This window comes from Pimephales promelas, chromosome 2 (assembly GCF_988280905.1).
Source record: "Pimephales promelas chromosome 2, fPimPro1.hap1.1, whole genome shotgun sequence".
In the NCBI taxonomy this organism is placed as follows: domain Eukaryota; kingdom Metazoa; phylum Chordata; class Actinopteri; order Cypriniformes; family Leuciscidae; genus Pimephales; species Pimephales promelas.
The window spans coordinates 45,287,517-45,309,041 of NC_142770.1; the positions used below are offsets into that span (position 1 = coordinate 45,287,517).

At 43.1% G+C, this 21,525-nt stretch overlaps 1 protein-coding gene across 2 annotated transcripts in view; it reads right to left on the reverse strand.

Annotated features, from left to right (window-relative positions):
• Window positions 1-21,525, reverse strand: part of LOC120487552 (NACHT, LRR and PYD domains-containing protein 12-like) — an 82,891-nt gene that overhangs the window by 6,867 nt on the left and 54,499 nt on the right. Inside the window, exons 10-13 of one of the 2 annotated variants that reach the window (XM_089122966.1) lie at window positions 18,521-18,694; window positions 2,643-2,816; window positions 2,006-2,179; window positions 196-369 (exon numbers count right to left, since the gene is read on the reverse strand). In XM_089122966.1, the coding sequence (XP_088979092.1) occupies window positions 196-369; window positions 2,006-2,179; window positions 2,643-2,816; window positions 18,521-18,694 (696 nt within the window). The remainder of the gene's footprint in view (window positions 1-195; window positions 370-2,005; window positions 2,180-2,642; window positions 2,817-18,520; window positions 18,695-21,525) is intronic. The other variant, XM_089122969.1, reaches the window with a different exon arrangement.

Here is a 21,525-nt window from a genome sequence, read left to right on the forward strand (position 1 = left end):
AGAGAAAAGACTGAAATGCTTCATCAGGCACTTAGTTTATTAAGTTTTACTTAAGTTTACTAGTTAAAAGACATTTAAAATAAAGAGTAACAGAAGGTGCCAAGCTATAAACACTATTACTTGAGTCCTGTTGTCTTAAAATAAACTTAAAACTGTAATATCACAGTAACTGCTGTACAGTATAATGTTACTAACTGTAGTTTCTCCAGCTTGCACTGTGGGTTCATCAGTAGATCACTGAGGTTCTTCACTCCTGAGTCTCCTAGTTTATTCCAGCTCAGGCCCAGCTCTCTCAGGTGTGATGGGTTTGATTTCAGAGCTGAAGTCAGGATGAGACTCTGTTCCTCTGTAATACTGCAACTCCACAGACTGAAGACAGAAAGAGAAAAGACTGAAATGCTTCATCAGGCACTTAGTTTATTCCCCATACTCTGTTTTTAAGGCTTGTTTTATGTGGATGAAAATGAGGCAGTTAGAAAAAATTGTAATATATAGCAGAGTACTAAGATTATTTACATGTTAAAGGGATAGTTCACTTTGAAATACATTTTTGATATGTTTTAGGTTACCTCAAGGGCATCCAAGATGTAGGTGTCTTTGTTTCCACAGTATTTTCAATTTTGAAACAACCGTTGTTGTCTATCAGTCATATAATGGAGGCTAAGGAGGTCCACCAAAAAGCATGCACAGAGAAGTCCAAATTAAACATGATTTAATGACTCGTAAATGTAAGTACATATTGATGGCCTAAGACATGAAACGAGCGGTTTGTGTGAGAAAATGAACAGTATTTATATCGTTTTTACCTCTTGTAATCATAGCCATGACAAAATGATCTGACGGCACGGGCGCTTCGGTCTGCGCATGCGCCGGAAGTGATCGCTTGCGCGCCTACGTCACTCTTTGTTTATACAGAGTTTTCAGAAGTTTTACCTTTCACTAAACATATTTAGATATACGGGAAACCGCAATGGAAGACGATTTCGGTATATCTAAATATGTTTAGTAAAAGGTAAAACTTCCAAAATCTCAGTGTAAATATTGAGTGACGTCACACGCAAGCGATCACTTCCGGCATAATATTGAACTGATTCAGTTCGGTTCAGTTGGACATTGCACAACTGATTCAGATCACTTGGATTACACGAGGTAAAAACGATATAAATACTGTTCGTTTTCTCACACAAACCGCTCATTTCGTGTCTTAGGCCATCAGTGTGTACTTACATTTATGAGTCATTAAATCATGTTTAATCTGGACTTCTCTGTGCATGCTTTTTGGTGGACCCCCTTGGCCTCCAGTGTATGACTGATAGACAACAACCGTTTGACTGAAAAATGTCAAAATTTAAAATACTGCGGAAACAAAGTGTTACGAATCTGGAGACGAGATGAGATCCAAGTGCAGCTTTATTTAGAATAATCAAACAGGCAGGGGTCAGGAAACAGCAAAACAGGGATATCAGAGAGTGAGCGCAGAGAGTCGTCAGGTAACAGGCAGAGGATCAGGGCAGGCAGCAAACAGGCAGAAGTCAGGAAACAAACCATGATCAAAACCAGAGAAACCAGAAACAGGATAACACGCTCAGAAATTACAGGCAGTGGCAATGTAATACTTCGCACTGGGTGAGTGTAAGAGTGTGGCTTAAATAGAGAGTCTGATGAGGTGCAGGTGTGTGTGTAATCAGTCACCGGGATGAGGCATATGGGAAATGGAGTTCTGGTGGGAGTGATCAGTTCTGATGTGGAGTGCCCTCTGGTGATTCTCTGGGGCACTCCAACTGGTGATCGTCACACAAAGACACCTACATCTTCGATGCCCTTGAGCTAAGCTAAAACATATTAAAAATTAATTTCAAAGTGAACTATCCCTTTAAAAGACATTTAAAATAAAGTGTAACAGAAGGTGCCGAGCTATAAACACTATTACTTCAGTCTTGTTGTCTTAAAATACACTGTAAACTGTAATATCACAGTAACTGCTGTACAGTATAATGTTACTAACTGTAGTTCCTTCAGTTTGCACTGTGGGTTTATCAGTAGATCACTGAGGTTCTTCACTCCTGAGTCTCCTAGTTTATTCCAGCTCAGGTCCAGATCTCTCAGGTGTGATGGGTTTGATTTCAGAGCTGAAGTCAGGATGAGACTCTGTTTCTCTGTAATACTGCAACTCCACAGACTGAAGACAGAAAGAGAAAAGACTGAAATGCTTCATCAGGCACTTAGTTTATTCCCCATACTCTGTTTTTAAGGCTGTCACACTAGTTCTGTGTGCTGGAAGATGTCGATTCTCCTCTTTCATTTTTCTTCTATTTCTTTTATGTCTCTTTTCTTATGATTCTTTATCAGAGCAGTAGATTTCTTTTCAGCATTTACACAATCAGGACATTCTTCAAATTTAATGCAATAGACCTTAGTCAGGTTAGATGATATATTTTATTTATGTGGATGAAAATGAGGCAGTTTGAAAAAATTGTAATATATAGCAGAGTACTTAGATTATTTACTAGTTAAAATACATTTAAAATAAAGTGTAACAGAAGGTCCCGAGCTATAAACACTATTACTTGAGTCCTGTTGTCTTAAAATAAACTGTAAACTGTAATATCACAGTAACTGCTGTACAGTATAGTGTTACTAACTATAGTGTCTCCAGTTTGCACTGTGGGTTCATCAGTAGATCACTGAGGTTCTTCACTCCTGAGTCTCCTAGTTTATTCCTGCTCAGGTCCAGATCTCTCAGGTGTGACGGGTTTGATTTCAGAGTTGAAGTCACAGCAGAACAACCTTCATCCGTCAGTTCACAGCCGCTTAAGCTACATTTGGAGAAATGAGAAAAACAATATCTTCATTTTGCAAAGTTACAACATCTTCATAACAAATTAAGGACAAATCCCAAACTGATTTTCTGCGTCCTTCAATGGCCGAGGAGACACGATCTGTAGGGACAGGGATCTGCAGGGATCTGTGGTTTTATTTGTGATATATAGGCCTATAACACACATTTTCATCTTGAATTTCATATGAAGTTTAAATAACTTAACAGGTAAGACATGTTTTTAACAGTAGATATAAGGTAAATGTGACTATACCCGCAGTGTCCAAAGACAGGTTTCAGTGAGTCAAATTTAAGACCTTTAAGACATTTTAAGACTGTAGTGAACAGGACAGTCGAGGGGCGTGAGAGAGCGGCGTGAGGCCGTTGGTGTGATTGTTAATGAGCCGCACCTGTGAGCACACCGGTCTCGCATTTCTCACAGACGAGCGGAAGAATAAAGGGGAGCGACGACGTGGATGATCGAGAGAGGAACAGGCTTGCTTTTGTTTCTATTTTGTTATATTTTTTTTCGGTAGCCAGCAGTCGTCCGTGAGAGGCTGCTGGCAGGCAGGCTATTTTGTTTGTTTATTTCAGTTAAATAAAGTTTTATTTGATTGTCCTCCGGTTCTGCCACCTTCTTCCTTAAACCTTGCTACACTGGTGCCGACATAGATATCATATAGAGACTAGATGCCCTATTGGCCGCTGGGCACTGAGAAATCCGTCCGCCATCTTGAACGGGTCGTATTCCTATTGTGTTGTATAGCAGCAGTAGATGACAGAGCACTGTGCAGCATATTCCTCCTCAAATCGGCAGACTATCGCTCGGGAATTACTTTTCACAAGTAAGATTTAAGATTTAACATTACTGTACTATTGGTTGTATTTTGTGAATAAAATATCCCATGTGTCCTGTATCATCGCTACATGTATGACCTTTGCAGCAAAAAACCCCGCGTGAAAATCAGTTCGGTATTCAGTGAGATATGATTCATTTAATGCGCTGACAGCTCATATCACCTGCCAAACAGATTACACTGAGCCGAGCGGATGACCGGTTTAAGATGGCGGCCCCACGGATTGTTTGTGCCAATAGGCAGTAGCGGTCAAGAGGGCGTCTATCTATATGATGTCATGCCGAAACCCAGGAAGGAGGAGGCAGAACCGGAGGACAATCAAATAAAACTTTATTTAAATGAAAAAAACAAACAAAACACCATAAAAATTTAAGACATACCAAATTAACTTTGCATTACCAAAAAACATATTCAAATCAAAGAAATTCTGAAAAAAATATTTTATTTAAATGAAATCAGTCTTCAGAAAAATGATTACAGTTATCACAGAATTATGTTCAGAAAGTACTAACACTACACAGTGAAATCAATTCAACAAGTTTTATGTTGAAATCCAGCAAATAACAAAAATGAAATTGCTAATTAAATTAGCATCAATGTGCAGTTTTTGTTTACATAAACATTAAAATAATACCATTAAAAATGATGGCCAGATATCTTGCAAAATGTTATCTACTAACATGTACAAGTTCAAATTAAGTTTTGACAAAAAAGGCTTTATAAAAAGATAAACCTCACATATAATTTAAATCATTTTTTATAAGAATGAGACAAAAATAATGAATTACCGACATTTACAATGCACATTAGTTTATCTTTTATTATCAATAGTACAGTCGGTCTGATTTTCCCATTGCGTCTGTCTTTGCTATGCAACCATTCACTGACAAAGAAGTTTTAGTAGCTAATGGATTTCCACCACCAGAAAACGCTTGCTGTAGCTCTGCTACAAGACTGATTAACGGAGAAAAGAAAATCACCCGTAGTGTTTGGGTGCACACATAGACAGTAAAAGAAATGGACACAGCGACCCCATAGACTTCAACAGAGAAAAGTAAAGCCCATTAGAAACATCTCTTCCTGATGGCTGAGCGACTGCTCACACTCAGCTGGACGACGGAGATGTGACGTGAGCGACCGGTCTGACCTTCTAGTAGCTGTGCCAAAACAAATCTGAACTGAAATCTGAAACAAATCTGTTGTTGAAATATTTCATCTCGTTGCTTTTATGAACTCTCTATCTTTGGGCTTCTGCCTTGACTTTATGCCTCCATGTCCCCCAGATTGCCTCATAGACAGTAAAAGATTGCTTGAGCTTCTCCTCCTGTCTATACGGTAATTTCTCTACTGTGTGACAGAGTCGCTTGTTATGACGCAATCCTTAGCCTATTTTTACAAAAACGGCTTCTACAGGGTCCATAACGTAAGATACAAGGTAATGGAGCCTTTTATACATTGTCTTGTTTCTTTTAAAAAAAGAAAATGGACAAATGAAGTCTTTAAACGCCTCAGATGTAAAGTTATTCACTGTCAAAGTGACGCCAAAAATGAATGGGAGTCAATGTGATGCTAACAGCAGAAGTTCTGCTACAATGGCGGCTCCTGCGAGGCTTCAGCTTCCGACTGATGGATTACACACTTGAGTGCACACCATACTTCATGTTGACTGAGCTTTTAATGTTGTAACAGAAAGGGTGAAGCTGATTGATTGGTTCTTGTCACATGACCTGCAGTGCGTTTGCGGCATTCTGAAAGTATATATTTTCTCATCTCCCTGCACCAGAAAAAACGAGTGTGTTGCTTAAATTATGTGTGCTAACCGTGCGCCTACATTAGAACTAACTTGAGCACGCAAAAGGCGCAATATGGTAACGCCCCTTCGGTGAGCTGCCTCCAATCAGACACGAGCTCCTGGCCGCTCGCGAGCAACGTGTTGGAGACCCCTGTTCTACAGCTCCGCTCTGTAGGCTACGACTCAATGCTTTTTTGCTACTTTGTGATAATTTTTTGGGGCCAGCACTTCTGGAAAGGAACGAGGGTCAAAGACCTGACTTAATTAATTCTTTTTAGACCTGACCTAATTAAATTTAAAGTTTAAAGCCTTAAATTTAAAATGCATAATTGTATACTTTTTAAGACCCCACAGGAACCCTGCAAAGAAGAGAGGGCAAGTTTTTATACATTTGATAGAAGAGAGAACACCCATCACTCATAAAGCATATTTTAAAAGCTTCATTATAAAATGTATATTTATTTGCAACAATCATATTATCGTAAAATTGTTAATCAGGCATGTAATTGGCTAAGGACAAAAAAAAGCAGGAAAATATACCCCCAAATATACCCCCCCCCCCCCCGATCGATATCTATACTGATATCTTTTCTGCAAAGTGAGAGCAAATGTTGAATTTCTCAGTCAAGAGCAGTGAATGATTTCCTCTGTTTTGTTGTTTAATTAACATTAAATAGATAGTTCTCCCAAAAATTGTAATTGTCATCATTTACTCTCTCAAGTTGTTTTAAACCTGAATAAGTTTCTTTCTTCTGTTGAATTTATTTGGAAGAATGTGGGTAACCAAACAGTTGATGTACCCCAATGTTTCCAATTTCCAGATGTACCCCAATGTTTCCCTATGGATGTCAATGGGGACCAGCAACTGTCTGGTTACCCACATTCTTCAAAATATATTTTTTGTTCAGCACAAGAAATAAATTAATACAGGTTTGGAACAACATTACAGTGAATAAACAATGACAGAATTTTTATTTTGGGGTCAACTATCCTTTTAAGAACAAGCGGCTGCATGTTTATTATTAGGGCTACTGTCACTTTAAGACCTATGCGCGACGCGTCTAATATACACGGAGCATTTGACAAGCAGATTTCTCTCAATTTTCTCGGTTTGCTTTGAGTTTAGACATAACCAAATGTTTTATGCAAACCTTGTGTGTATTTGAGAGTATTAGCGAAATAATACTCGAAAGATAACTTAGTCCAGCAACCAGGTGCTGTTAGACAAGCTTTTAGTACATGTGCACGTCGGGTGTTCGCGCTTAGAACACTGCGGTCAAGTGGGCCGCGCGTGGAAAATACACGGTCAAGCTAGCCGCACAAATTTTTTTTTTTTTTTTGCATGCGCGTCAAATCCTGCAGTTACGGTATGGGTGCTGAAGGACGCCAAAATTGATTTTAAGACTCTTTTGCCTGATATTTTCCATCGTATTAGGACACAAATAATACAATTTCATGATCTTTTCCTAACACATGACTTTTAATATTGTTTGTTTGTTGTTATTGTAATGTTTCTAGGCTTAAATATTAATTATACCAATTATAATGTATTCATGTTCATATTATTAAACATTATCATACATTTTTATTGTTAATATTTACGATTTTTAGACACTACTTTCTGCTATTTTCCATCTTATTCGGAGACAAAAATATATATACTTTTTCATTTATTATTATTATTTTAATGTTTGTAGGCCTATATATGATTTACATTAATTTAAATTTTATTTTAAAGATTTAATTTATTCATGCTCGTGTTAATGTTAATTATCATACATCATTTTTTTTACATTTAATTGTTAATTTGAATGTTTATATATATATATATATATATAAATATAAACACACATATATATATATATATATATATATATATATATATAAACACACACACATATATATATATATATATATATATATATATATAAATATAAACACATATATATATATATATATATATATATATATATATAATTTGATTTTTTATTATACATTATTATTGCCTACTTTATTTATGTAAATTAAATTGAATATTAATATTAATTATCGATACATTTATTTAGCATTTTTTTGTTGAATTTAATGTTTGTATATGTATACACTCATTATTAATATATGTAATGATGATTATTTACTTATTTAATTATTTTACTTTTTATGTTAATGTAAATGACAAATATGATACAACAACATGCTTTTAGTGGCTTTTAATCTTTTAATTATCATATATAATATATATATATATATATATATATATATATATATGCGCTCCCATGTTCAAACTATATACACGTCCCATGTTGAAACACTCATAAAAAGTGTTCATTCATAGGTTTGCTCATTCTCTCAATTGATTTCTGTTCAGGAGGCTATTACTGTATTTATTATCAAGTCATTTTACTGTATATTTTTGGAGAAAAGTACAGGCAAACCTACCCCAAAGTGCATCAAAAAGTGAGTTCTATCACGTAAACCACGTCCCATGTTCAAACAGTCATAAAGTGTTCCTTCATAGGTTTCCAAAACTATAGACACCAGAGAAACGTGGGCGCTGTCATCTTTAGAGTATTGTCTTTGAACTTCAGGTTTTGCGGTCACTCTGTATATTTCTATGGCATCGCTGTCGAGGAGTAATTAGCTGGTGAAGTGGATTTACTTATTGTAGAGTTAACAAAAGATATCATGAGCATTGTAATGTTTATCATAAGCATTGTAAAGCAGATGTCTTAACAAATGTTGACCGGGAATTTTTTTTAGGACCAGTTCATTCATACGCTGTGAAAATACAGACCGGAAGTCAAAAGACAACGAGCGCGACGCTGAAAAGGGGCGGGGCTACATAAGGTCTACACAGTAAAATGACTTGACAATAAATACAGTAAATAGCCAGGGTCCCTCTGAACAGGACTCAGTTGAGAAAATGAGCAAACCTATGAAGGAACTCTTTTTATGAGTGTTTTAACATGGGACGTGGTTTAATGAAAACCAATAGGTCGTTATGGCAGAGGCGATTGTGTGTAGAATAGGTCAACACGGGTATCTCCAATCCAATCCAACTTTATTTCTATAGCACATTTTATAAACAGGAAGTTTCCAAAGTGCTGCACAGATGATTCATACATCCAGATCAATTAACATACAATAAAAACAAATAACAAAGTAAAAAACATCTCAGTCCAAGAATACAGTAAAATAATAACAGACATCAAAGGACCACACAACTCACGCGGGATTAAAAGCAAAGGAATAAAAATGTGTCTTTAGACGAGACTTAAAATTCTCAACCGTCGAGGCATTTCGAACATGGAGGGGCAGAGCGTTCCAAAGTTTTGGTCCCACCACAGAAAAAGCCCTGTCCCCTCGAGTTTTGAGTCTTGTCTTAGGAACAGCGAGCTGGAACTGGCTCTCCGACCTCAGTTTGAGGGGGCTAAAACGTGACATCTCTCCACTGGAGCGTGTTAACGCAAACGTGTAAGCCTAAGTTTCACGTTTGAGGGGGTTAAACCGTGACATCTACACGTTTTCCAAAGTGGACCATTTAGGCTGCTTCATTAAAAACGTGACATTTAGACGTTTTGTTTTGGCGCGGATCAAGGCAAATTAATCCTTTTCACCTTGAAAATAATAAATGTTTTTTGCATTTTAAATAATAGAACATTTCTCAGTGATAGTCAATAAAAAAAACCATTAAACCATTTTTCTCGGTTTAATGAAAACCAATAGGTCGTTATGGTAAGTTTAAGTTTCAGTTTAAGTGCAAGTTTCACGTTTGAGGGAGTGAAACCGTGACATCTACACATTTTCCAAAGTGAACCAAGTGATTATTTCACGTCTTGTCGGCTGGAGAAATGTTGTTTTGGCCACTTTGTTTGATAAAATCACAACAATTTAATGTAAGCAAGAATGGGATTTGAACTCAGGTCTTCTTAATTGAAGCCCAACGCTTTATCAACTGAGCAACTGAGTCTGTTAAGTTCAAGGATTTATTGGATGGGTTTTTATTACAGGTTTGGTTCCCTTTCGTAGTCACTTCGAGTTACGTCAGAAGTGACGGAGATTGGGGGTTTCGCATAGAAAGCCAATCCTCTTCGAGTATTTAAACACGAGCCAATGGCATGCAATGCCTTGGGGCTGCGGAAATTTGCATAGCGTACTCCGCCCTACTCCGTGAGTATAAAAGGAGGAAGTGAACGCAACCGCAGTATGTTTTCGCTTCGGAGCCAAGAGAACCTCTTCACTCCTGAAAGCTATTACAAGACTCTTCGAGACGAGCGTCCTCTTCAGTGTTGGTGTGACGGCGGTACCCAGCGAGTTTCTGCATTGCCTGCGATCTGTGCAGTGGTCTGCCAGACTTTGCGCTTCTCCCTGGTCGCCTCAGCGCTGAAAGAGTGAATTTCCTCCTCTCTGTAAAAGAGCTACACGCGGCACGTCTTTTTAAAGACGGTTCGCCCGTGTTCTTCTGGATGCGGTCGATTTCTGTCGTCATCTGATGGTCGCGATCGCTGCTCTGTATGCCTGGGCATTCAGCATGCAGCAGCAGCGTTCGTGGATGACTCATGTTCCTGCTATGGGGACATGACCATCTCCACACTGAGGTTAAAAAAAAAAAAAAAAAAGATATATATATATATATAAAAAAATTATATTTTATATATAGAATATATATTTTTATATATATAAAAAAAAAAAAAAAATCTCACTAGAGTGAGAGCCCCGGTCCCCCTTACTCGATCGGCTTCCTTCACGAAAGGGGGCCCGTCGACCGGGGACCCGGCGAATTAACGGTGACGGTGTGGCATAAGCCCCGACGATTTCTCGGGCCACACCTCCCGCCTCAGTGCGTGAGCCAGCGAGCGTTAGTTCGATTCAGTCGGCTGCCTCTTCAGTGGTACCGGCTGCTTCGAGCAGCGCTCCAGATGATGATGTGATGTCGATCGCAGCATCACTAGGTGGGCTACAGTCCTCGGGAGATGAGGATGCGGCTGCACTGCCCCCTTCGGGAGAGCCAGCGCTGCCCGTGTCGGATCCCGAGCTGACGGCATGCTGCCTCAAGCCGCTGGGAGTATTGGGTTAGAGTGGCATCCTCCATTCTCCCCCGATCTCTCACGGAGGGATAATTGGTTTTTGGACAAAGCTGCCGCCGCGAGGCCACGGCCAACTCCATTGCCTTTTTTTCCCCGAGCTGCATGCGGAGTTTTCGCGCTCTTGGGGGACTCCTCTGTCCACTCGAGAGCGCGATCTCTCCCCCGCCTTTCCCCCCTCGATGGGGGGGCCGCCCGTGGGTGCACTGGGATGCCCCCGCTGGAGCGTTCTGTTGCGATACAGCTGTGTCCACAGGGCGCCTCCTCCGTGGTCCTCCTAGGCACCCATCCAAAGCCTGTAGGTTCTCGTCTGCCATGGCGGCGCGTTCCTATAGAGCGGCGGGACGGGCGGCCTCCGCTTTGCATGCGATGAGCACTGTGCAAGCGCAGATGCTCAGAGATATGCTCGAGGGCGGGACTGATCCAACGGCATTCGAAGATTTGCGGTCCGCCACTGACCTTGCTCTCCAAAAGGGCAACGAAAGTGGCCGCTCGCGCCGTTGGTCAGGTGATGGCCACTAGTGTGGTCCAGGAGCGTCAACCTGGCAGACACTCGGAGCGCTGAGCGGATTCGTCTGCTCGACGCCCTTCTCTCCAAGGTTGGCCTTTTTTGGCGGTGCAGTCGAGAACTCTTGCCCAGCAGTCTCCACTGCCCAGGAGCAGACGGAGGCAATCAAACATGTTCTGCCCCGACGACCAGCTGCTGCCTCCACCCAGTCGTCGGCACAGATGCCTCCCGCTGCTCGCCGCCGAGGACGCCCCCCCGCGGCTCCCCTGCCTCCCGCCCCAGCAGCAGCCTTCATCCGGGCCACGGCGTGGAGGAGGCCGCCGGCAGGCGTCACAGCCCCCTCAGGCCGCACACCCCGCTAAACGCCAGGTAAGCGATGATCCTGATACGGGCTGCTCAGTGATGGAGTTGAGTTTTTCCCCAGGAGGCGGGAGCAGGCCCCCTCCTGCCCCCGGTGGAGGGCCGGGGGGAAAATCTTTCGTTTTCAGTTCCCGCTGCTCGCCCACGGGTGGGCAGCGCCCTGAGTTTGTTAAGAAAGACTTGACATCATCACTGAGCCCACAGACTGGAATGAGTGCGCTTGACGTTCCAGTGCGTCAGCCCACACATTCCTCTCTGTCTCTGAGGGTGCGGAAGGGTGCGAGTGTCGTCCCCGGGCTACGCCAATCCCTTCACCCTCTGTCGCCAGACCCCCGGCGGAACGGACCCCCGTGGAACGCTCCGCTTTCCCTGGTCCCTTCCGTCGGGGAGCGGGCTTCGACGCATCCGAGCGGGGTCATCCCTGCACGCGTGCCAGTCGACCCGCCACGCTGCCCCTCCGGGGGGACGTCTGTGGTTCACATGACCCCGTTGGCTCACTTCCTGGAAGCCTGGCTAGTGCTTCCCGGGATATCCCGCTGGGTCATCAGAACGATCAGATTCGGCTACGCGATTCAGTTCGCACGGTCTCCTCCCCGCTTCAGGGGAGTTCGCTCCACGATAGTTGGTGGCAATGCCCCACTCCTGAGAGCGGAGATTGCGACCCTGCTGGCGAAGGGTGCAATCGAGACGGTCCCTCCAGCCGAGGTGGAGTCCGGGTTTTACAGCCCCTACTTCATTGTCCCCAAGAAGACCGGTGGGTTACGACCGATCCTGGACCTGCGCATTTTGAACCGTTCTCTCCATCGACTACCGTTCAAAATGCTCACGGCCAAACGCATTTTCGAATGTGTTCGGTATCAGGATTGGTTTGCAGCGATCGACCTGAAGGACGCGTACTTCCATGTGTCCATCTTACCTCGACACAGACCGTTTCTTCGGTTTGCCTTCGAGGGCCAGGCATATCAGTACGCCGTTCTCCCATTCGGGTTAGCTCTGTCCCCTCGCGTCTTCACGAAGATCGTCGAGGCAGCCCTTGTTCCCCTTCGCGAACACGGGGTTCGCATCCTGAATTATCTCGACGACTGGCTATACTAGCACACTCTCGAGCTCAGCTTTGCGAACACAGAGACTTGGTGCTCCGGCACCTAGCCCGTTTGGGCCTTCGGGTCAACCGGGAAAAGAGCAAACTTTGCCCCGTGCAGAGGATCTCTTTTCTCGGCATGGAGATAGACTCGGTCGCCATGTCCGCGCAGCTCACGAACGAGCGTGCGCACTCACTGCTGACTTGTCTTCGACAGTTCGAGGGCAAGAGTGCGGTTCCACTGAAACTATTTCAGAGGCTCCTGGGGCATATGGCATCCGCGGCCGCGGCAACGCCGCTCGGTTTGCTTCATATGAGACCGCTTCAGCTGTGGCTTCGCGATCGAGTCCCGAGGTGGGCATGGCATCGCGGCTCGCTCCGAGTTCCAGTGACTCCAGCGTGCCGCCGAACCTTCTTCCCGTGGTCGAACCTCAGCTTCTTACGGACCGGCGTCCCTATTCAGCGAGTTTCCAGGCATCTCGTTGTCTCCACGGATGCATCTACCACGGGTTGGGGTGCCATGTGCAATGGGCATGCAGCCGCCGGTTCCTGGACAGGAGCCCAGCGCCTCATGCACATCAATTGCCTCGAGCTGTTGGCAGTACGCTCGCCCTACACCGCTTCCGAGCGTTGCTCAAGGGCCAGCATGTGCTTGTCCGCTCAGACAACACTACGGCAGTAGCGTACATCAACCACCAGGGGGGTCTACGCTCACGCCAGTTGTCGCAGCTCGCCCGCCACCTCTTGATATGGAGTCAGAAGCACCTGAGGTTCCTTCGTGCAGTTTACATTCCTGGAGACCGGAACTGGGCAGCCGACGAGCTGTCCCGGGTCCGCCCCATCTCCGGCGAATGGCGACTCCATCCCCAGTCGGTCCAGCTGATTTGGGACGAGTTCGGGGAGGCACAGATAGACCTGTTCGCCTCTCGGGACTCGTCCCACTGCGCCCAGTTTTATTCTCTGACCCGCGGCACTCTCGGCTCGGATGCGCTGGCGCACAGCTGGCCACGGGGCCCACGCAAGTATGCGTTTCCCCCTGTGAGCCTCCTTGCACGGGTGTTGTGCAAGATCAAGGAGGACGAGGAGCAGGTCTTGCTGGTAGCCCCCTACTGGCCCACCAAGACGTGGTTCTCCGATCTCTTGCTCCTCGCGACAGCACCTCCTTGGCCTATTCCTCTGAGACAAGACCTACTCTCTCAGAGACGGGGCACTCTGTGGCACCCTCGTCCCGATCTTGGAGGCTGCACGTGTGGCTCCTGGACGGCACGAGGCAGGTTTGAGTTCGCTGCCACCTGCGGTGGCGGCAACCATCACTTCCGCAAGAGCGTCGTCCACGAGACACCTTTATGCGTTGAAGTGGAACCTCTTCGTCAATTGGTGCTCTTCTCGCGGAGAAGACCCCCGGAGATGTTCGATCAGTGTCGTGCTTTCCTTCCTGCAAGAGGGGCTGGAGCGCAGGCTGTCGCCCTCCACCCTTAAGGTTTACGTCGCGGCCATTGCCGCTTCTCATGAAGCAGTGGAAGGTAAGTCCTTAGGGAAGCACGACCTGGTCATCAGGTTCCTGAGGGGAGCGAGGAGGCTGCATCCGCCTCGTCCTCCCCTCGTACCCTCTTGGGACCTCTCGGTAGTTTTTAGTGCTCTGCAGAGACATCCCTTTGAGCCTTTGCAATCGGTAGAGTTAAAGTTTCTGTCCATGAAGACAGCACTCCTGGTTGCATTGGCCTCCATCAAGAGGGTGGGGGACCTGCACGCATTCTCCGTTGACGAAGCGTGCCTGGAGTTCGGGCCGGCTTACTCTCACGTGATCCTGAGACCCCGGCCTGGATATGTGCCCAAGGTTCCCACCACTCCCTTCCGGGACCAGGTGGTGAACCTGCAAGCGCTGCCCCCGGAGGAGGCAGACCCAGCCTTGGCACTGCTCTGTCCGGTACGTGCTCTCCGCACCTATGTCGACAGAACGCAGTGTTTCAGGACCTCAGACCAGCTCTTTGTCTGTCATGGAGGGAGCCAGAAGGGAAGGGCTCTCTCAAAGCAACGGCTGTCCCACTGGATAGTGGATGCCATTGCTTTGTCTTACCAGCAGCAAGGCCTTCCGTGCCCCCTTGGTGTGACGGCCCATTCCACTCGGAGTGTAGCCTCCTCTTGGGCTTTAGCGCACGGCGCCTCGCTAACAGACATCTGCAGAGCTGCAGGCTGGGCGACACCCAACACCTTCGCCAGATTCTTAATCTGCGAATTGAGCCGGTATCCTCTCACGTACTCGTTTCGGCCAGTTCTGGATCCGCTCAGGTGTCTTCGCTTGCTCGCCACTCCACTCCCCGGACTGGATAAGTGCGATATTTCCTCAGTTCTTCCATTGAAGCCTTGAGTCCTCCAGCACCGACGATGCGGGCACCACTGCTGTGGCTCTGGATGCTGGCTAGGTGCCTCCATGCGTACGGTTCCCCCTTGGTAACCGTCTCATGTGTATTATCCACTGTAAGCCTCTCTGAGCGTGTGTCTTCCCTTGGCAAGCCATCTGCCACCCTGGAGCTGAAATTAGTAGCCACCTGCGGTTGGTGCTCCAGTGATTCCATATGTGTTCCTATGTGGCCATATGTGTATTCGTAAGTCCTCCCTTCGGTAGGCAGCTGGTAGCATGTCCCCTTCGGGATATGTTTCCCAGTGTACCTTGGTAATCCTGTGTCTAAGTCGGATCCCCTAAGGTAAACAGGTAAGGCTCAGGGGTTCAGACTTTCGCAGGGCACTGGAAGACAGCCTGAAGTTGGCGTGATGGCACAGACCCCCAATCTCCGTCACTTCTGACGTAACTCGAAGTGACTACGAAAGGGAACGTCTCGGTTACGTATGTAACCCTCGTTCCCTGAGTAGGGAACGGAGACGTTACGTCTCCCTGCCACTTCTGCTGTATCGCTGGGTAGATGCCGAGTTCAGTCTTGGCTCCTCAGCGAAGACATACTGCGGTTGCGTTCACTTCCTCCTTTTATACTCACGGAGTAGGGCGGAGTACGCTATGCAAATTTCCGCAGCCCCAAGGCATTGCATGCCATTGGCTCGTGTTTAAATACTCGAAGAGGATTGGCTTTCTATGCGAAACCCCCAATCTCCGTCACTTCTGACGTAACGTCTCCGTTCCCTACTCAGGGAACGAGGGTTACATACGTAACCGAGACGTTTTATTTGTTGGAAAAATAAATATAAAAATATAATTTGACACAAGAGGGCAGTATAGCCCTATTTATGGTTTTGAGTTTAAACTATCACTGCAGTTAAACCGTGACATCTACACGTTTTCCAAAGTGGACCAACGTGATTATTTCACGTCTTGTCGTGATACGGGTTGGGCACTGAAGTTACAGGAGTTTCTTCCCGTTGCTAAGGAACGGAACTAGGTCGAGTATTTAAAAGGTTATGGTTAACACGGTTAACGTGGTTTAATGTCGATGTAATACGTTGTTTTAGCGTACCTTTTGCTTAAACGAGGAGCTGGGGGACGCCGGAAAAACAGAGCCGGACAGTATCGGAGTACATTTACTTGAGTACAGTACTTAAGTACAATTTTGAAGGATCTGTACTTTACTCGAGTATCATTTTTGGGGAGTACTCATGACTTTACTCAAGTATATTTGAGAGTGAAATATTGTACTTTTTACTCCAATACATTTCTATCCATAACCGTGAGTAAAAAGTAACTACTTCTAAAAAAAAAAAAAAAAAAATGGAAATAAGAAAAATCTCGGAAACCCTCTAATTGTTGTTTCCCTCTCAAACGTGATTGGATTGTGCAGGATCCACTGATTGGGACAAACTATCAGCAATCACCTTCAGCTTTCTGGCAAAGTCAACTCCATGGTCAGATTTATATAAGAGACCAATGGATGAAGATGCAGCAGGTCCGAATGTGCCAGCCCGTGGCCCCACCTCGCCAGTCTGTACTCAATTTTCTGAATTTTCTGAAATTTTCTTAAATGTTAAATAAAGCAACAAATACGACTTGATTTTACTTTCAATTCCTTTTACATTCTCCAAGGTATTGACTTTAACATTTTTCATAACTCCATGTAGGACGTTTCTGTCCATAAATGTAAGCACTGCGGCAGTTGTAATGCAATATTTAGAAAATGTACTCTTGTACTCTTGATACTCTAGTACTTTTAAAAACAAGTACTTCAGTACTTTTACTCAAGTAAACATCTGACTGTAGTACTTTTACTTGTACTTGAGTCAAATTTAGCAAGGGGTATCTGCACTTTTACTCAAGTAATAAAGCTGTGTACTCTGTCCGCCTCTGCGGAAAAATAGACATTTTACTCATTAGGCTGCTTCATTAAAAACGTGACATTTAGACGTTTTCTTCGGCGCGGATCAAGGCAAATGAATCCTTTTCACCTTGAAAATAATAAATGTTTTTTGCATTTTAAATAATAGAACATTTCTCAGTGATCGTAGGCTACATAAAACAAAATTCCATTTTTCTCGGTTTAATGAAAACCAATAGGTAGTTATGGCAGAGGCGATTGCGTGTAGAATAGGTCAACACGGGTATCTCTCCACTGGAGCGTGTTAACGCAAACGTGTAAATTCCACGTTTGAGGGGGTTAAACTGTGACATCTACACGTTTTCCAAAGTGGACCATTTAGGCTGCTTCATTAAAAACGTGACATTTAGACTTTTTGTTTCGGCGTGGATCGAGGCAAATGAATCCTTTTCACCTTGAAAATAATAAATGTTTTTTTGCATTTTAAACAATAGACCATTTTTCAGTGATTGCAATAAAACAAAATCCAATTTTTCTCGGTTTAATGAAAACCAATATGGTAAGTTTAAGTTTCAGTTTAAGTGCATGTTTCACGTTTGAGGGAGTGAAACCGTGACATCTACACATTTTCCAAAGTGAACCAAGTGATTATGTCACGTCTTGTCGACTGGAAATGTTGTTTTGGCCACTTTGTTTGATATAATCACAACAATTTAACGTAAGCAAGAATGGGATTTGAACTCAGGTCTTCTTGATTGAAGCCCAACGCTTTATCAACTGAGCCACTGCATCTGTTGAGTTCAAGGGTTTATTGGATGGGTTTTTATTACAGGTTTGGTTTTATTTGTTGGAAAAATAAATATAAAAATATAATTTGACACGAGAGGGCAGTATAGCCCTATTTATGGTTTTGTTAAACCGTGACATCATTTTCCAAAGTGGACCAACGTGATGTACTGATGTAACGTTAGCCGTTCCTCTGCGTTAATATTGCGAGTATTTGTCGCGTTGTAAGTAACACTAATGCTGTTGAGACGGAGGTGTCAGGACTGCACTGAAAGAATGCACAATATATTTCTACAAAAGCAGTCATAACGAGGATTGGAGCAAGGATCATAGCGCAAATTTGAACTATATCGATATATCGCCCAGCCCTGGTGACCTAACTGTGATGTTCTTGTTAACTGACGACGATACTCAGCGCGAGAGCGACTGAGATACGAAATTGAGCAGGTGAACAAGCTGAACCAATTAGACATTCTCTCCATACGTCCTTGTTGATACTTTGAAAGGAACTTTCTGTACGTCAGCCAGTTATGGGTTCTGTGCTCATATTCTCTCCTTTTCACTCCGGCTGCCGACACCCGTCCCCCTCTTTTTTTTTTTTTTTTTTTTTTTAACAGATCTGCACGTAGGTCACATTTTCAGGTCGGAAAATACGGAATTCCGGATTAATCCGGAAAAATCACATCCCTGGTTAATGTAGGAAAAGCTAATGGGCTGCTGGATGTTATACTGCGTTGTCATGGTAACATTTCAAGTGAGGATAATGAGGAAAGTACATTGTGTTTGTCTTCATCGAGTCAAAACAGCTTCATTGCGACAAAAGCCTTGATGCCCTTAAAGTCTCCATTTCAAGGACAATCAGAGTAAGAAGGGCATAAGGACGCTCACCTCACCAAAACTGTGAACTCAGTGTCTTGATTTAAACTGTAGAAGTGATTTTAAGAAATATGATTGATGTATGTGAATGTTACTGACCTCAATATCTCCAGTTTACAGTGTGAATCCTTTAGTACGTCACATAAGTGATTCACTCCTGAGTCTCCTAGTTTATTCTCACTCAGGTACAGATGTCTCAGGTGTGATGGGTTTGATTTCAGAGCTGAAGTCAGGAAGAGACTCTGTTCCTCTGTAATACTGCATCTCCACAGACTGAAGACAGAAAGAGAAAAGACTGAAATGCTTCATCAGGCACTTAGTTTATTCCCCATACTCTGTTTTTAAAGGGATAGTTCACTTTGAAATTAATTTTTGATATGTTTTATCTTACCTCAAGGGCATCCAAGATGTAGGTGTCTTTGTTTCCGCAGTATTTTCAATTTTGACATTTTTCAGTCAAACCGTTGTTGTCTGTCAGTCATATAATGGAGGTCTATGGTCACCACCTCAAAGAGAATGCACAGAGAAGTCCAGATTAAACATGATTTAATGACTCGTAAATGTAAGTACACATTGATGCCCTAAGACACGAAACGAGCAGTTTGTGTGAGAAAATGAACAGTATTTATATCGTTTTTACCTCTTGTAATCATAGCCATGACAAAATGATCTGACGGCATGGGCGCTTCGGTCTGCGCATGCGCTGGAAGTGATCGCTTGCGCGCCTACGTCACTCTTTGTTTATACACAGATTTTCGGAAGTTTTACCTTTCACTAAACATATTTAGATATACGGGAAACCGCAATGGAAGACAATTTCGGTATATCTAAATATGTTTAGTAAAAGGTAAAACTTCCAAAATCTCAGTGTAAATATTGAGTGACGTCACACGCAAGAGATCACTTCCGGCGTAACATTGAACTGATTCAGTTCGGTTCAGTTGGACATTGCACAACTGATTCAGATCACTTGGATTACACGAGGTAAAAACGATATAAATACTGTTCGTTTTCTCACACAAACCGCTCATTTCGTGTCTTAGGCCATCAGTGTGTACTTACATTTATGAGTCATTAAATCATGTTTAATCTGGACTTCTCTGTGCATGCTTTTTGGTGGACCCCCTTGGCCTCCAGTGTATGACTGATAGACAACAACGGTTTGACTGAAAAATTGAAAATACTGTGGAAACAAAGACATCTACATCTTGGAGGCCCTTGAGGTAAACTAAAACATACCAAAAATTAATTTCAAAGTGAACTATCCCTTTAAGGCTGTCACACTAGTTCTGTGTGTTGGAAGATGTTGATTAATTTTCTTTCATTTTTCTTCTATTTGTTTTATGTCTCTTTTCTTTATGCTTCATCACAGCAGTAGATTTCTTTTCAGCATTTACACAATCAGTACTTTCTTCAAATTTAACACAATAGATATTAGTCAGGTTAGATAACATATTCAGGGGTTGAAGTGAAAAAAAAAATCACTTTTAAAAAAAGTTTAAAATCACTCCCAAATTTTAAACATTTATTAGGCTTCAAAAATATACAAACTTTTAATTTAAGTGAACTTAAAACAATCCTCAATTAAACCCATAATAAATGTCATATTTACCTGTCCTGTACCATACAGAAATTGAATGAAGTTATAAAACAGTCCGCACTGCCCAAATTATAAATGAAATGTATATTAATCCTTATTAAAGCTTCAAGCGTTCTTAGTCAAGAGCAGTGAGTAATTATCTCTGTTCCCTCTGTTCTTTAGGTTAACTTTACAGACAGACAGAATTAATGGCTCCTGTCACTTTTTGGTATGTTTTATCTTACCTCAAGGGCATCCAAGATGCAGGTGTCTTTGTTTCCACAGTAATTTCAATTTTGATATTTTTAGGTCAAACCGTTCTTGTCTGCCAGTCATATAATGGAGGTCTATGGTCACCACCTCAAAGAGCATGCACAGAGATGTCCAAATTAAACATGATTTAATGACTCATAAATGTAAGTACAGTATTTATATTGTTTTTACCTCTTGTAACCACAGCCACGTCCAAGTGATCTGAGGGTGCGGGTGCTTCGGTCTCCGCAAGTGCCAGAAAGCACCGGAAGTGATCTCTCGCGCGGTTGCGAAAACAGTTCAACGTTGCCCATTGATATATCAAAATCGTCTTCCATTGCGATTTCCTGTACATCTAAATATGTTTAGATCTTACAACTAAGTAACAACTACAAGTAACACTTCTGAAATCTCTGTGTAAATAATGAGTGACGAATACGCGCGAGAGATCACTTCCGTCAGAGGTCAAACCGAAGCGCCCGCGCCCTCAGATCACTTGGACGTGGCTGTGGTTACAAGAGGTAAAAACGATATAAATGCTGTACTTACATTTACAAGTCATTGAATCATGTTTAATCTGGACTTCTCTGTGCATGCTCTTTGAGGTGGTGACCATAGACCTGCATTATATGACTGACAGACAAGAACGGTTTGACCTAAAAATATAAAAATTGAAAATACGGTGTAAAAAAGACACCTACATCTTGAGGTAAGCTAAAACATTTCAAATTGAAATATAGCTGCGAGCAGCGATTGCGGGCCCAAGCTGGTGGCACCGCAACCCTGGTGCCTTTAGTTATTAGCAGAAAAATAAAAATAAAGAAGAAGAATAAGAAGAAGAATAATAAATGAAGAGCTCTTTTCCAAAAAGCGATAAACGCCATTTTTAAAAAAAATGAGTTTGTCGTGTCATTCTGCTGTGGACAGAACCCTTTCACTGCTCCATCAACGTTTCATGCCAAATCGCTATATTTCCTTGTTTAAAATGTACTGCAAGATACAGTTTCTTTCCAAGCCGCGATAAGCGCCAGCCCTGTTTTTAGCCTAAACACGCTAAATCCTCAAATTCAATGTGCGCTCTACACAATCCAGCACGGCGGCACTCTGAACAGAGGTTTATTATGTTCATTCATTCCTCAAAATGAGTCCTAGTTTTCAAGTCGACTAGTAGTAGATCATTTAAGCAATTTGTATTATCAGTAATCACATATATTGATTTAATTAAATGGGAGAGAAACCATATTCGTTTTTAATTGCCTATTCCGCATTTCAA